The 15,883-nt window shown below is 45.5% G+C and overlaps 1 protein-coding gene across 3 annotated transcripts in view; it reads right to left on the minus strand.

Moving 5' to 3' along the window:
- The window catches only part of LRBA (LPS responsive beige-like anchor protein), a 1,864,610-nt gene that overhangs the window by 39,139 nt on the left and 1,809,588 nt on the right, over positions 1-15,883 (minus strand). For all 3 annotated transcript variants that reach the window (XM_069242641.1, XM_069242642.1, XM_069242640.1), the window contains exon 55: positions 3,346-3,542. In XM_069242641.1, the coding sequence (XP_069098742.1) occupies positions 3,346-3,542 (197 nt within the window). The remainder of the gene's footprint in view (positions 1-3,345; positions 3,543-15,883) is intronic.

Raw genomic sequence — 15,883 nt, forward strand, 5'->3', positions numbered from 1 at the left:
GCTTCCAACTGGTTGCTGATGGGGAAGCATCAGACTAGGAAGGTTTGGAGGCTGCAACAGGAGGGGTGATGGACTGGGTAGACCGCTGGCTCCCTGATCCACAAGGACGTTTGATCCTATGTTACAGGCCAGGCAAAGGCTGGGCAGCATGCACGGCATGGTGGCTGGAGGGAAAAGGACTTGGTTGGGTGCCCTTTCATAGCCACGAAAGGGGCAAAAAGCAGACTGAGGGGGGTGAGGGGAAGATGCGAGGCCCAAGGACCAAGCCGTAGCCCTGGAGTCGCTAAACCGCTTTTGCGAAAAGTCTGTTTTGACTCAGAAGAGACAGGTGCCATCAAAGGGGCATAAGCGCTACTGAAAAGCCAGACGTCCTCAACCAAGCATGGCGCCTCAAGGCCACCGTCAATGCAACCGATCTGCCCAGTGAGCTGGATGTATCCAGCCCACATCTGATTGTTAACTTGGCTGCATCTCTCCCGTCCGCAATAGGTTAGGAAACAATAGCCCGGGCCTCCTCTGGGACCTGTGGTAGCACCTGTGCAACCGTGTCCCATAAAATATAGGAGTAATGGCCCAAAAGGCATGTGGTGTTCACGGACCGCAATGCCAGACTGTTGGAAGAAACATTCTCTTTCCAAGCTGATCAAGTCTTTTGGACTCCCTATCCTGGGGTGCGGTAGACAATGCCCCTGAGGATGTAGAGGCCTTGATAACCAAGCTCTCAGTACTGGACCTCAGACACCACCAACTCAGTGCACTTTGGGACTTGTGGATCCTCTGCCAGGAAGGAGGATTGCTTTGCTGCTGAAAAGGAATGCCACTCTGCTGGACTCCTAATCTACTGTGCCGACCTACTGTCTGCTGCCCTACTTGACTGCTAGTGAGAAAGACTGGACCTGAATCTCTTAAATCAAGAACTATCTGAATTGACCTAAGAATTGCCAACATGGAAAGAGCTTAGTGGACTTGCACCTTTTACCTAATCCTTGCTTATATCCAGGTCTCTGAGAATTGGCCATAAATATTTGGGGGTAGGGGTAAAGAGTGAATGTTCTCTACAGAAGATGCAGTGATTGACTAAGAGCCCATAGGAAAGATCATAAACCCTTGTACCTTGATGTAACCCCCACCTAACCGTGTAGTACTTTGATGTGATATTAAAGTACTTCCTTTTAATAAAGACAAGCATGTAGATTTAAACATTGGGACAATCCAACAAAAACCACCCATTTTTTATCTGGAACTAAAGAATATGTAGAATCATGAGAACATATTAAGAGTAAAACTATATAAAGTACTTTGGATACAGAAATATATAAAACTGATGCCAAACACAAAGTAAGTTACGAAAAGGCATTAGGTAATAAGTGTAAACTTCGGTTAGAGGTACAGTGTGTCTGGAAAAACTACCTTGGTTACAAAGAAGGGTTAGAGCACGTACCTTTCTCAGCTTCACTACTGACACTGTGGTCACCAAACTAAGTATTTTTCTTCTCTTTTATTACAGGACATTTAAAAGTAAGATATTGAAACATAGTTTGCCCAAAGGTCCTTATAAAAAGGGACGCAGGACTTGGTTTAGGGTCAACTAAATAAAGATGGTCAGGTTTTGATTTTGAGACGTGTACACTTTTCATTCCAGAAATAGTAATATAGGACTGTATACAAGCAAAAAGCCAGGCTTAGCAGTTCACTGTCAAAAAAGAAATATCAATACAATGATTATAATTTGAGTTCAATATTAAAAATGAGATCACTGGATATTTAGTAACTTAGAAATACTATTGTGTATGTGCTTTAAAGAATACAAACCAACATCAAATGTTTATACATAAAGTATGAGAAAAAGAAGGCCATTTTAAAGCCCGTCATGTGATGCCTGGATTAGGCCGAGAATATATAGCGAACTGTGTTCAACTTAAAGACAATTCATGCAGAGTGCACTGCACACGGCAAATATATATGGGTTTATCTAAGCAATGTTGCACATAAGGCTAGATACACAACTTAAAGACCCAGCTGAAGGGGAGTGCTCACATGATAAACAAGGAAAGAAGGATATTCCTTTGAAAAAAGCTCACCCACCAGGGTTACTTCTTGGTGGCATGCTTTATCATTGGGTTCCTCCCATTCCGCTACGGAACCGGGTGTGCTACGACCTACGAGATACGTGGGAGCACTGGTATTGTTTCGTCTATGTGTCTCAAGTGAAGGGAAAATAATTTTTTTGTGGGGGGTGTGGAGGGCCTTGAAAAGGTTAAAAATACCTGCCTCCTAGCGGTTCCAATAATATAATAGATCTCCTAGTGGAGGTATGGCTATAAAAGAGGTGGGTGGGAAGGTTTACATGGAAGTTGGTTATATGATGTACCTGCCCTCCTGGCTCACTTGAGTCACATTGACGAAACAATACCAGTGCTCCCATGTACCACACCCGTTACGCAGCAGAACAGGAGGAAGCCAATGATGAAGCATGCCATCAAGTGGTAACCCTGGTGGGTGAGGGTTTTCCAAAGGAAAAGTCTTTCTTTGAAAAATAAAGGTCTTTCTTTCCTTGCTTATCCTGTGGGGACTCCCCTCCTACTGGGGTTTTAAGTAACATTACTTAGTTCCCAAGGAGGGCAGACCCAGCAAGGCATCCTCCTCCTCCCTCTTTTTGTTTTTGATAGATATACAATATGCGTCGGATTTGGTGGTCATGCCATAATCATCAGCAAGCCAAAGGGGTACACGAATTTCACAAAGTGCATGCTTGCAGTAGGGGAAAATGCCTGGAGAGAAGTCTTTATTGGATAAATGGCAACATCAGTAGGAAATTAAACTTCATATATTCCACTTCAAGCATAACCCCAATTAAAGGATATTTATACAATTTAGTTGTTAAGCTTTGTTCATATGAAGATATTAAACTAATGCAATAATAACAACCAAGAGAAAATTTTTTAAACGTAAAATGTACACTCCCTATTGTCAAAAACAGGAAAGCAACCACCCTCAGATACGAGAAAGGTTTAACCAGTAAAACACCTAAAAAGGAAGAGAGGGAGTACTCATTAGTTGATTATGTAGCAATGAATATCATAATTCCTTGACATTGTTACAATACTCAATGCAGACGTGTAACAGCCCAGGTTTAAATCCATGTTTTATATTTGGTGACATTTACAATGCTGTGGGCCTGTTTGTGGAGTAGTGGCTTCCCTGTTGCTCCAAATGCTGGCAATCAACAAATGGCCAAATTCTACCTCACAACTATCACAGAAAACAACATATTATTTAACATCCTAAATAAACAAACTAATAAAACTTGCAAAGATGTCATGGACAAGAGAAACTCATGCTTACCCTTGTATTGTCTTCTGTTTCCATTGTGGCTTGAAGCTTCCCATTAACGCTGAATACACAGAAAAGGCCTTTCTCGTAGTAGATGACACAGTGGCCTTCTCTTGAAGCTTGGATGAGTTTTGGTCTGATGCAGTTTTCTGGACCTTCTAAAGTTCTCAATAGATCACCATTCATAGAATGTATTAGGCATGGTCCTTCTAATAAAGACACAAATTGACAATAAGTCACATTGAATTAAAACCGTATCCTGCCAATAAGCTATTACCTAACCTTGAATACAGTGGTACAATTCACTTGATCTGATTCTCCCTCAGATTGAGGTTATAATGTTGTGGTATATTTAAGGAACATATATCGTACTACACTCAAGAAGGAATTACACTCATATTCTAAAATCTGTATTTTATGTTCCTTTCACCCCTTTCTTGTTGGAACTGTCACACGACCACTTTTCTTTGGTTTGATCAAGATCAAAGTAATTTCTCAAAACTTCCAATACAATTCAATGAAAAGGACAACTAGGAAAGTCAAAGAATTGGTAATGGTTAGCAGTTACTTTCTGAAGAATCCCATTACATCAGAAATTCTGAGTGAGACAGGAGTGATGGGTAGAATCCCAAAGAGTATGTAGATGAACTGTTGTTTTAGATCAGGTATTTAGGGTGACTTTGATCAAGCAAAGAAGTCAAAGAAATCATTAATATAATTTGACAAATGTTGGATAGAAGAGACTGAAAAGAAAATGATTGCAAATTTATGTGAAAATGGTTTTGTGAAAAAACTGAACACAGTAGGATATAGTGCTACATTGTTTGCACCCCCAACATACTGGAAAAATGATGGTTCACTCTTGCACGTGCTACTACAAATCAATTTAGTTGTGTGCATCAATGTACTTCTCCTGATTTGTGTGTAGTGACAAATTATTGCTAAATGGAAAAAAACAGTTTTTTTTCCATTTACATATTTTCTTGCACCAATAATTCCAAAATGATTTTAAACCAATGGTCTGGCTAACTAAGGTGCATGATATTGTATCTAACTGGAGTAAAAATGCAGAACATACTCAAGTATTGTGTTAAACTTATAAACATTTCCTGTTTCCATTCCTTCCTAACTTTGTGTGCCACTGTGATTTAAAAAATAAACATACTTGAGTGGCAAGAAAGTGGTGCTCTTGGGGGACTAGCAGTGCTTGCTGTTCCCTGGTCTGCATTCGGAGACTTGAGCAAAGGAAAATGCCCTAATGGAGACCGAAAGAGAGCTAATGAGAAATGTAGAGGCTTTAGTGGGCTTCTCTGTATGACTGAGAGTGACAGATAAGGGAAAGCTGTGCATATTCTCCCATGTTGACTCTGCAAAATATTTTCTAGATAATCTGCCTGCAGTCAGTGAACAATGGTGAGGTGGTTGGTTGGGCCTGTGAATGTCATGCTGTTAATCTCTAAGGAACTCAATAAATATGGATGTTGCTTCAAGGTTGGCTGGTGGTTCTACCACTGGTGTAAGTTTTTTTTTTAAAGAAAGTTATCTTCTATCTATTCCCTGTAGTCTTTTCTGTTTCCCCCTTTTAGACTATTTGGGGCAATATAATGGGTTTAATACTTAGTTAAAGAATATTATTTGTAATATATATGATTTAATGTGTGCCATTGTAGTGTAGGTTCAATTGGAAACATATAAGCATTAATGAAGCATACCCAGCAATAGATTCCTCTAGTTGGCAGAAAATGTAAAAGCTAAATCAACACAATGTGCTTTTTCTGAGAAGCATTAATTCTTTCAAGCTAGAAGGAGCACTGAGGTGATTTAGTTAGCAAATTGTACTAAGCAAGTCTATTTGTTCGTTCATTCATTCACCCAATTATTTCCAATTAAAAGCTTCAATAAACTACACTAAAACAGTAGAGGAAAGGGTGGCTCCGACAAATCTAAAATGGAGGCTAAGTGCTGTAAGCAAATGCATACTCACAGGAAATCTAGGGTTCTTAATATGCATAGCATTGAAATTTGTATTAATAGACGGAAATAATCAATAAAACACCTTTAGATTGGAAGCAAACATGCAACATTTACAATTCCAAGAGATTGCTAGTCAAAAGCATATCATCTCATTCCAATCTTATGACTGCACACTGGAAATTACCTTGATCAATTACCAAATTGCCAGTGAATGAATAGGACATGAGATGGTGACCTTCACATCACACTAAACAGATGTCAGGGGGAAGGGTTCAACTTACTCAGCCATCATATACTTAGGAGCCCCAGGCCCTCATTCCACTCCTTGGTAAAGAAAATGCAAATCTACATTAAAGTCTGTGAAGTTCAAGGTCAGTTCACTCAACTTTTGTAAGGCTTCTAACCACAGCTCTAAACTCAAAACCTAGTCAGCGGCTCTCCAGCTAGACAAAGACACATGCTCAATTTTCACGTTTACTGTCCTGCTGCTCATCCCTCCTCAGCCACTCAAGTCTGCCAACTATCCAGGAATCTACCTAGGATGTCACACAAGCATAACCATAAAAATAAGACAATCGCCAAAGGAGCCTCTACTTCAGTTGATAAGGAACCTTTCCTGCATAGCTCAGATTTACATGACATGGTAGTGGAAACAGTGCCCAGTGCCAAATCTGACTACCACCAATGTTTTCTGGGTTGACCTTACGGAATACTAGATGAACCGATCGCAAATATGAATGCACACCCACAATTTTACGAAAAGGCCAACAAAGAGACTGTGCGGCTTTCAGCATTTAAAAACTACTGAGTCACTATAAAAAAACATTAAATTTCTCAAGCCTTGTCCCTCTCCCTATTACAACTTGCTAGCTGGAAGATAGTCAAACATTTGGATTTAATTCTAAGAGACTGCATTTTTTGTACACACACTTTTTGACATTTTGAATTCTTCTCCATCCTTTCACTGTATTCCATTCCCTCTTAAGATTGGTACCGTACTTACAGTTTTGAAGAAACCATGAATCGACACACAGGCCCTCATTCTAACCCCGGCGGTCTCAGACCGCCGGGGCCAGGGTCGGCGGGAGCACCGCCGACAGACCGGCGGTGCCCCGCAGGGCATTCTGACCGCGGCGGTTTGGCCGCGGTCAGAAAGGGTAAACCGGCGGTCTCCCGCCGGTTTACCGCTGCCCTTAGAATCCCCCATGGCGGCGCAGCTTGCTGCGCCGCCATTGGGGATTCTGACACCCCCTACCGCCATCCTGTTCCTGGCGGTTCGCCCGCCAGGAACAGGATGGCGGTAGGGGGTGCCGCGGGGCCCCTGGGGGCCCCTGCCGTGCCCATGCCAATGGCATGGTCACGGCAGGGGCCCCCGTAAGAGGGCCCCACAAAGTATTTCAGTGTCTGCCTAGCAGACACTGAAATACGCGACGGGTGCAACTGCACCCGTCGCACCTTCCCACTCCGCCGGCTCAATTCTGAGCCGGCATCTTAGTAGGAAGGTTGATTTGCCCTGGGCTGGCGGGCGGCCTTTTGGCGGCCGCCCGCCAGCCCAGGGCAAATCCCAAAACACCCTCAGCGGTCTTTCGACCGCGGAGCGGTATTTTGGTGGGGGAACTTCGGCGGGCGGCCTCCGCCGCCCGCCGAAGTTAGAATCACCCCCACAGTGTACAATCTAAACAACAGAATCTGGCATGCACAGCATCAAATCAAAGGTGCAGCTGTTGGCTTAAGTAGCCATTTTTTATAGTCTTGTAATGGATTAGGGGCCATAAAGGTATGTGTCATACAGTTAATCTTTCTGTTTTTGTATCCTTCAGTACCATTAAATAATGTGTCATTACACCCCACCCTGCTGTTATTAAGATTATGGAATCCTACAGTTCAAGTTTATTTATTGTGTCAGCCTAACATATCTTGGACATACACTATAAAACACCATATCTTGTGTTAAGGTTCTATTACAGAGCATACAAATATCCCCATTTAAAAACTGAGTAAGATTTATGCAACATGCAATATTTAAAGGAAAAACCCTAGTACCAGGGGAAAGTGGAATTGCATAATTGCTTTGATTAATTCCAAAGCATTAACACCAACAGAGCGAATATGATGGAACGTCCTAGCAAGCATCTAGTACTGGATTCATGGAACATACAAACACTTTATTGCACTAACCCAGATTATCCTGACTAAAACAGCATTTAAAAAAAGCTAAAACGTCATGCAGCTTCAAAGTGCTTCGCTCTGCCCTGCCAGTTATGGTCATAAGTGCTAATACATAGGCCTTAGGTGACCCTTTACGCATCACATTAGGGGTAAAAACTCACCCACGGACCCTTTTCCTGCCGAAGCTGCAGATTCACCAGCCCCGAGCCACCGAACATCCCGCCACAAACAAACACAACCACCTCAGTTGCATCCTCCTCAACACCCGCTCCGTCCACAAACACGCCGTCGAACTTTGGGACCTACTCATCTCATCATCCCCTAGACGTCGCCTTCCTAACCGAAACCTGGATGACGCCCTCCTCGGAACCCGACATCGCCACAGCCATCCCGGACGGCTATAAGATCACCCGCAGAGATCGCACCAAATAACGAGGAGGAGGAATCACCATTGTTCACAAGAACACCGTTAGAATCTCGACCAGCACCAAAGACGCCCTTGACACCGCCGAACACTTACACTTCCAAATTCACATCAATGCCAACACCACCCTCAGAGGAACTCTCGTCTACAGACCCCTCTGCCCCTCCTGGCCGCAGTTCAATGACTCCATCGCCGACATAATCAGCACTCACGCCCTTGCTTCTACAGACTACATCCTCCTCAGCGACCTGAACTTTCACCTCAAGAATGCCAAAGACAGCAACTCCACCGCCCTGCTCGACAATCTCAGTCTCAAACAGCTCGTCACGACACCCACCCACTCCGCCGGCCACACTCTCGACCCAGTCTTCTCCGCCAGCAGCCACGTTACCGTCAGCCACACCACTGAACTCCACTGGACGGACCACCGTTGCATCAACTTCACCTTCAAGAAACTTATCACCCACCACCACCCTCAACAGATCCCCCGCCGCAGCTGGAACAAGGTTACTGAAGACCAACTGATCTCCACCCTTGCCCGAGCTCCACCACCCACCACCGCCAACTACAACACAGCCACCCTCAAACTCAGACAATGGATAGACGACTGTGCCAACACCCTCGCCCGATCAAGAAACTCTCAAACAACCACACCAGCACTAAGGCCATCTGGTTCACCACCGACCTCCAGGCCACCAAATGGGAGTGCCGAAAGCTTGAGAAGAAGTGGCGCCACGAACAGAGAGCAACCACACCACCTTCAAGAAAGCCATCCGCAAGCACCAGCAACTCATCTGGACCACTAAGCGATCATTCTACAAGGAACGCATCGACAACAACGCTCACAACAGCAAAGAGCTCTTCTACATCGTTAAGGAACTTGCCAACCCCAGGTCCTGCTCCAACGACACCCCACCTTCGCAAGACCTCTGCGACTCCCTCTCCTCCTTCTTTCACCGCAAGATCACGGACATCCATGACAGCTTCAACACCCCGACAACCACTGTCACCACAATACCCGACTCACCGGACCCCAGCCACACCAACCTACTGCTCTCCTGGACCCACTTAAACGATGAGGATACCATCAAAACCATGCGCTCCATCCACTCCGGTTCACCCTCCGACCCCTGCCCCCACCATGTCTACAAAAGAGCAAGCTCCATCATCGCCCCCGAACTCCGAATGATCGTCAACAGCTCCTTCGGGAGCGCCACCTTCCCGGAAAGCTGAACGCACGCTGAAGTCAACTCCCTGCTAAAGAAACCCAAAGCAGATCCTAGAGATCTCAAGAACTACCGGCCCATCTCCCTCCTCCCCTTCCCGGCGAAGGTCATCGAGAAGTTAGTCAACGGCCAACTGACCTGCTTCCTTGAAGACGACAACACGCTGGACACTTCTCAATCCAGCTTCCGTAGCAAACACAGCACCTAGACCACCCTCATCACCGCAACCGACGACATCAGGACCATGCTCGACAGAGGCAAAACCGCGGCCCTCATCCTCCTAGACCTCTCTGCTGCCTTCGACACCATCTGCCAGGACACCCATCGCACACGCCTCCACAATGCAGGGATCTGCCACAAAGCCCTGGACTGGATCACCTCCTTCCTCTCCGGCAGAACCCAGAGAGTCCGCCTCCCTCCCTTCCTCTCTGGAGCCACAGAGACCATCTGTGGCGTTCCCCAAGGATCCTCACTCAGCTTGACCCTTCTACATTTATATGGCACCGCTTGCCAACATCGTCCGATCACACATCCTCAATATCATCTCCTACGCTGACAACACCCAGCTGATCCTCTCACTCAAAATCAACTTCCAAGATGGAATAAAGGCCATCGCCAGCTGGATGGAGAACAGCTGCCTGAAACTGAACGCAGACAAGATGGAGATCCTCATGCTCTGCTCCAACCCATCCGCCTGGGACGACTCCTGGTGTCCAGCCACCCTAGGAACCGCACTGACACCCACCAACCATGCACACAACCTAGGTTTCACCATGGACTCATCGCTCACCATGACCCAACAAGTCAACGCCATCTCATCTTCCTGCTTCAACACCCTCTGCATGCTCCGCAAGATCTTCAGGTGGATCCCCACCGAAACCAGAAGGACGGTCACGCAGGCCCTCGTTAGCAGCAGACTGGAATATGGCAATGCTGTCTACGCGGGAACCACGGCCAAGCCCCTGAAAAAACTACAACGTATACAGAACGGCTCTGCACGCCTCATCCTCGACATCCCACGCCGTAACCACATCTCAGCCCACCTGAAAGATCTACACTGGCTCCCCATCAACAAGAGGATCACCTTTAAGCTCCTCACCCACGCTCACAAAGCGCTCTACACAACGCCGGCTCTGCTTACCTCAACGAGCGTCTCACCTTCTACGCTCCCAACCGCCAACTCCGCTCCACCAACCTCACACTCGCCACCGTTCCTTGCATCTGCAGAACTACAGCCATCGGCAGATCGTTCTCTCACCTCGCCACCAAGACCTGTTACTCCCTTCCCGTCCACCTGCGACAGACCCAGGACCTGCTGACCTTTAGGAAACACCTCAAGAACTGGCTATTCGAAAGTAGCACCCCCCCCCTCAGCGCCTTGAGACCCTAGCGGGTGAGTAGTGCGCTCTACAAATATCTGATTGATTGACTGATTCAAGTTTACTAAGAACCCTAATCAAGAACCCTAATTTTACCTCATGTTACACCAATCCCCTGCTGGATTATGCTTGGTTTCAAGACATATGATCATGTATATACATCAAGAAAATTTAAGCAGTGTTGGCTATGGCGACCCCAAAACCATCATTTGCCCGGCAAAATGAAATAATATTTTATGTATGTCCCAGCGATCCCCACTGTTTACCACTGTCTATCCAACAATGACCTTGAGAGTCCACTATAGCCCTACAGGTGTTGTTGCCTAGTTGTTCTCCATGCAGCCTATACATATGTAGATACTCAGTGACAACTTGCTCAAGTCTGTGCGCATGTACAAGGACAAAGCATCCTTGCAGCTTCATATCAAGTGTGATAAAAAGAGCGGGCAGAGATATTCTTTTCTAATCACAGCGGAAGAAGTGCATAGCAGCACAAAGTGCATTACATTTTCCTACCCACCCTGAGCACATCCACAGTTAGATGAGCTAGGCCCATCTTTATGCCATGACCTGATGTACTGTTTAGTGGATATTCTAAATCCTATATGGCTAGCCCGTCATGTTTTTTCCTAGAACCCAATAAAATGTTGGCTGATACCCATGCAAGCCTTTTCCCCAAACAGAGGTACAGAAACAGTCAGCATGGTGGTTATGGATCTCCAATAAGCTGCTAAATGTTGATAGTGCCAATGCCCTAACTTTATTAGATTTTGTGGTGTTTGACATGGTCGATCATAACCTGCTTCTAAATTATCTGCACTAAAACTGGAGGAATTGCAGTGGAATGGCTACTACCTTGCCCTTTGAAAGATCTTAGAATGGGGCATGTGACCATTTGCTTTCAGCCCACTTGCTCAAGGTATATGTCAGATCTCTTGTTGCCCTTATTGGCTCACAAACCTTCAAATATACTCCAATGTTAATGACAATCCACTGATTTTAAGACTGAGTGGCTGCACTATAGAGGATTTTTGCCTCTAGCACTGCTTATCTAAAGTAAGGGAATGGAGGGGCAAAACTGGTTAAAAATTAAAATAGATAAAATGAGGATTTTTGTTACTGATGGGAGTCCAGTCTCAAGTGTAGCTCCTTACAGCCACCTTTATTTTGGCCTATGCCCTCAACTTTCTCATTATGTAAAACGCCTAGATCTAAACCTTGACTGTTCATCCCAAATGGTCACCCATATTGGTTTTGTCAATGTTTCTTGCACATTTTAGATATCCACTGCATCACTGTTATGGCAATGACTAGATCTAGATTTGACTACTTTAAAGGTGTCTACATAAGCATCAAGTCTCATTTGATCCAAAGCCCTCAGTCTAGTCAAAGCAGCTTACCCACAATAGTCATGTCTGTTCTTCAGTGCTATCAGACTCTCCCAATTCTGAAACCTCTACATTGGTTACCTACACAGACATTACCTTCTTTCAAGGTTCTTTGTCTTGTTCATACCACTCCATTTGTGGATTAATATCCACATTAATTTCTCATTGTTTCAGCCTGCCAGAATTTTTTGTTCCTCAAATAAGCTACTTTTACACATTCCAAAATTTCAGAATCATCTTTTCTGTGCTGCCCCATCGCTGTGTAACTTCATCTAATTTGAGATGGAAGTCTCCTTAATTCAGGTTCATGAAAGTCCTAAATAAACAAGTTACTTACCTTCGGTATACTTTTTCTGGTGGATACAGAATCTACCTGCAGATTCTTCACCTTTTGAAAAACCCCAATGCACCAGCATTCCACAGAAACGTTTCTTCATAACTCTCCACATCGACGAGGACGTCATAATGCCACAGCTCTGCACAAGACTATGTGTGACGTCATCGGATCCATAAGAAGCCCTCGTCAGCATGCTGACTACCGTTTCCATCCACTTTTTTCGTGCCTTCGAGGTGAATGGGTGAAACCAACATCAGGAGGCGAATGGGTGAAACCAACATCAGAAGTACAACATCATGTGGTAAACTTAAATCAAAGATTTACAATAATACACCATTAAATATATGGACTACATACATAATATACAGATAGAGTTATTTTTGGTACATGTAAACAGGCAATGGGAGGCTGGTGGGCCAGTGAGGAATCCACAGGTAAATACTGTCTCCACCAGAAAAAGTGTTACAGAAGGTAAGTAACTTGTTCTTCTGATGGATAGATCTACCTGTGGATTCCTCACCTTTTGAATAGAATCCCCAAGCATTCCGGCACTCGGAGGTGGGTGCCTGTCTGCTTATACCAAAAACTCTTGCAAAACAGAATGGACAAATTGACCGGCTCTCCTTTCTTTGAAGTCTAAACAAGAGTGCTTTGCCAAAGTGTGGAGGGAGGTCCAAATTGACGCTTTACAAATGTCAACTACTGGAACACCTCTAGTCAAAGCTGAAGTAGAAGACTTAGCTCTAGTGGAATGACCTCTAATACTTTCAGGTGGGTCTTTATTATCAGAGCGTAGCAGATCTTTATGCCCTGGTTGATCTATCTGGATAATATCCTCTTATGCCAATAAACAGTTGATTGTCCAGCCGGAGATCATGTGTCCTGTTTATATAAAAGCTCACAGTCCTTTTGGGGTCCAAACAATGAAGCCTTTTCTCCTCTTTGGATGGATGGGGAGGAGGATAGAAAGTAGGAAGGGCGATAGACTTGCCCAAGTGGAAGGGAGTAGCCACCATTAGCAGGATAGTAGCCTTGGTTCTCAACACCAACTTATCTACATAGCAAGTCGTGAAAGGGGTTTCACGCCTGCAATTCACTAACAAGTCTAGCTGGTGATATGGTAACCAAAAAGACAGTTTTAAAAGTAAGTAGTCTCAAAGGACAACTATGTAAGGGTTCAGACAGAGAACCCATAAAGTAAGTTAATACCAAATTAAGATTCCATTGAGGCATGATAACCAGAGTGGCAGGATACCTATTAATAAGTGCCTTAATAAACCTTAGCACTATAGGGGACTTAAACAGGGAAGGGTGGTTGGGTAAACAAAGGAATGCCAAAAGGGAAGCCAAATAACCATTACCTATTCTAACTGCACAACCTTGTTGCACCCTCTGAAATGAAAAATGTAAAATATCTGACAAGTGGGCTTTTAAAGGGTCTATAAAATTCTCACTAGACTACTTTACAAACCCAGCCCATCTGCCAGCACACACTTACTTGGTGGAGGGTCGCCTGGCCAACAAAATAACATCCACCACGGGGGGCAGGGAGGGAGAGAAAAAGAACTCTGGTTGCCCTGTTCAATCTCCAGGCAAGTGGGTGCAGGCTCTGGAGGTGTAGAAACTGCCCCTTCAACTGCGAAAGGAGGTCTCCCCTGTGAGGGAGACACGGTGGAGGGCACAGTGAGAGGTGAAGTAGGTCCAGTTGCTGCTCCTACATTTGGGCAGGGAAGCGTCGACCCCCCGCCAGCAGCAAAACCTTTAAAAGAAAAGGTTAATAAACTTTGTTTATTATCCTTTCCTTTTAAAGGGGTGGGGTAACGGGGGTGAGAGCCTGCACAGGCTCCCAGTCTGGCTGGGAGCACCCTGGCTGGGCGCTCCCATCCAATCCTGACGCTGCTTTGAGCAACGTCAGGATTGGCGCCCGACAGGGTAGCAGCCTGTGCCTGCAGCAGGACGAAGGAGAGGAGCAGTGCAGCGCGGCGAAAAGCAAGTTAAGTTTTTTTTTCATATAGTTTAATATTTAAATCACCCCCCTGCGTGCCGCGCCCTTTCCAAGCCCCGCGAGCCGCACCTGAGTAGATCTGTGTACCACAGTTTCCTTGGCCAATCTGGGGCTATCGATATGAGTTGGGCTCGGTCTTGGCGAATCTTCCTCGGAACTCGAGGAATCAAGGGTACAAGGAAAATGCAGAAAGCAGCTGAGAACGCAGTCCAATTGAAACACGTCTCCCAACGCTCCCCGCAGTGGATACTGGGGGCTGAATAATGATGGGCCATGAGTGGCCAAAAGGTGTATCTGAGGGGCCCCCCTTAGCCAGAAGATCTGAATCACCACTTCCAGATGGAGATGCTACTCGTGATTGGCTGAAAAATGCTGACAGACTGTTGCATGTACGTTCAGAACTCTAGTCAAGTGATTTGCCATGATGCGAATCAGATGGTCCTGAGTCCAGGACCAGTCGTAGAGCCTCTTTGCAAAGAAGATAAAACCCCACACCTCCCTGTTTGTTGACATGCCACATTGCAGTAGTATTGTCTGTCAAGACCTGCACTGACTGAACACAAATGGAAGGGAGGGAAGCCTTGAGAGCCAGACGTATCGCCCGCAATTCCAACAGATTGATGTGCAACAACTGTTCCTTTGGAGGCCACAGTCCTTTGATTTCCAGATCCCCCAGAAGTGCTTCCCACCCTAGAGTGGAGGCATTACTGTGGCCACCGGAGGTGGAGGACAAAGCTGCTTCCCCTGAGACAGATTGCTGTCCACACACCACCATTGAAGAGTCGCCGCAGTATCTCTGGAGAGTTTGACAGACTTCAAGATCTCCGTTGTGTTTCAAACCACTGTCTGCAGAGGCACCACTGAAAGGCCTTCATGTGCCAGCGTGCAGGGGTGATCAACAGAGTGCAGGAAGATTTCAGACCACAATGGCGTAAGACCTTCAGGACTGGAACTATCGCTCCATTCTGAAACACTGGAATCATAGCCTGAATGCCCCCAATTGTCTGAGGAGGAGGGTGGATTCACTGCAGTGTCCAGGTCTGCCCCTATGAACTGGATGCACTAAGAGGGCTCTAGGTGAGAACTGGGCAAGTTGATGGAAAAGTCCAGGTTTTACAACAACTGAGTTGTCAACAGCAAGTGTCGCAACACCATCTTGGGAGAGTTGGCTTTGACCAGCCAATCATCTAGGTAAGGGAATATTGGTACACCCTATCTTCTGAGATGTGCTGTGACCACCGTCAACACCTTCGTGAAGACTTGAGGTGCAGAAGTAAGACCAAATTGAAGGACCGGAAACTGGTAATGTTGTGATCCCACTGTAAAGCGGAGATGCATCCTGTGCGAATGCAGAATGAGGATGTGAAAATATGCATCCTGCAACCGACTTAAACCATCCAGTCTCCCTTGTACAGCCCAAGAAGCACCTTTACCAGGGTCAGCATTTTGATTTTTTTCTGCTTGAGGAACCAATTGAAAACCCAGAGGTCTAGGATTGGCCGCAGATGACCGTCCTTTCTGGGAATCAGGAAGTACAGCAAGCAACATCCCTGACCCCTTTTCTGCTCTGGAAGCAACTCCACTGCACCCTTTCGTAGTATGGATTGTATCTCCTGCAGCAGATGGTCTTCTTAACAAAAACCTTGTG

This window comes from Pleurodeles waltl, chromosome 1_2, assembly GCF_031143425.1.
Source record: "Pleurodeles waltl isolate 20211129_DDA chromosome 1_2, aPleWal1.hap1.20221129, whole genome shotgun sequence".
NCBI lineage: Eukaryota > Metazoa > Chordata > Amphibia > Caudata > Salamandridae > Pleurodeles > Pleurodeles waltl.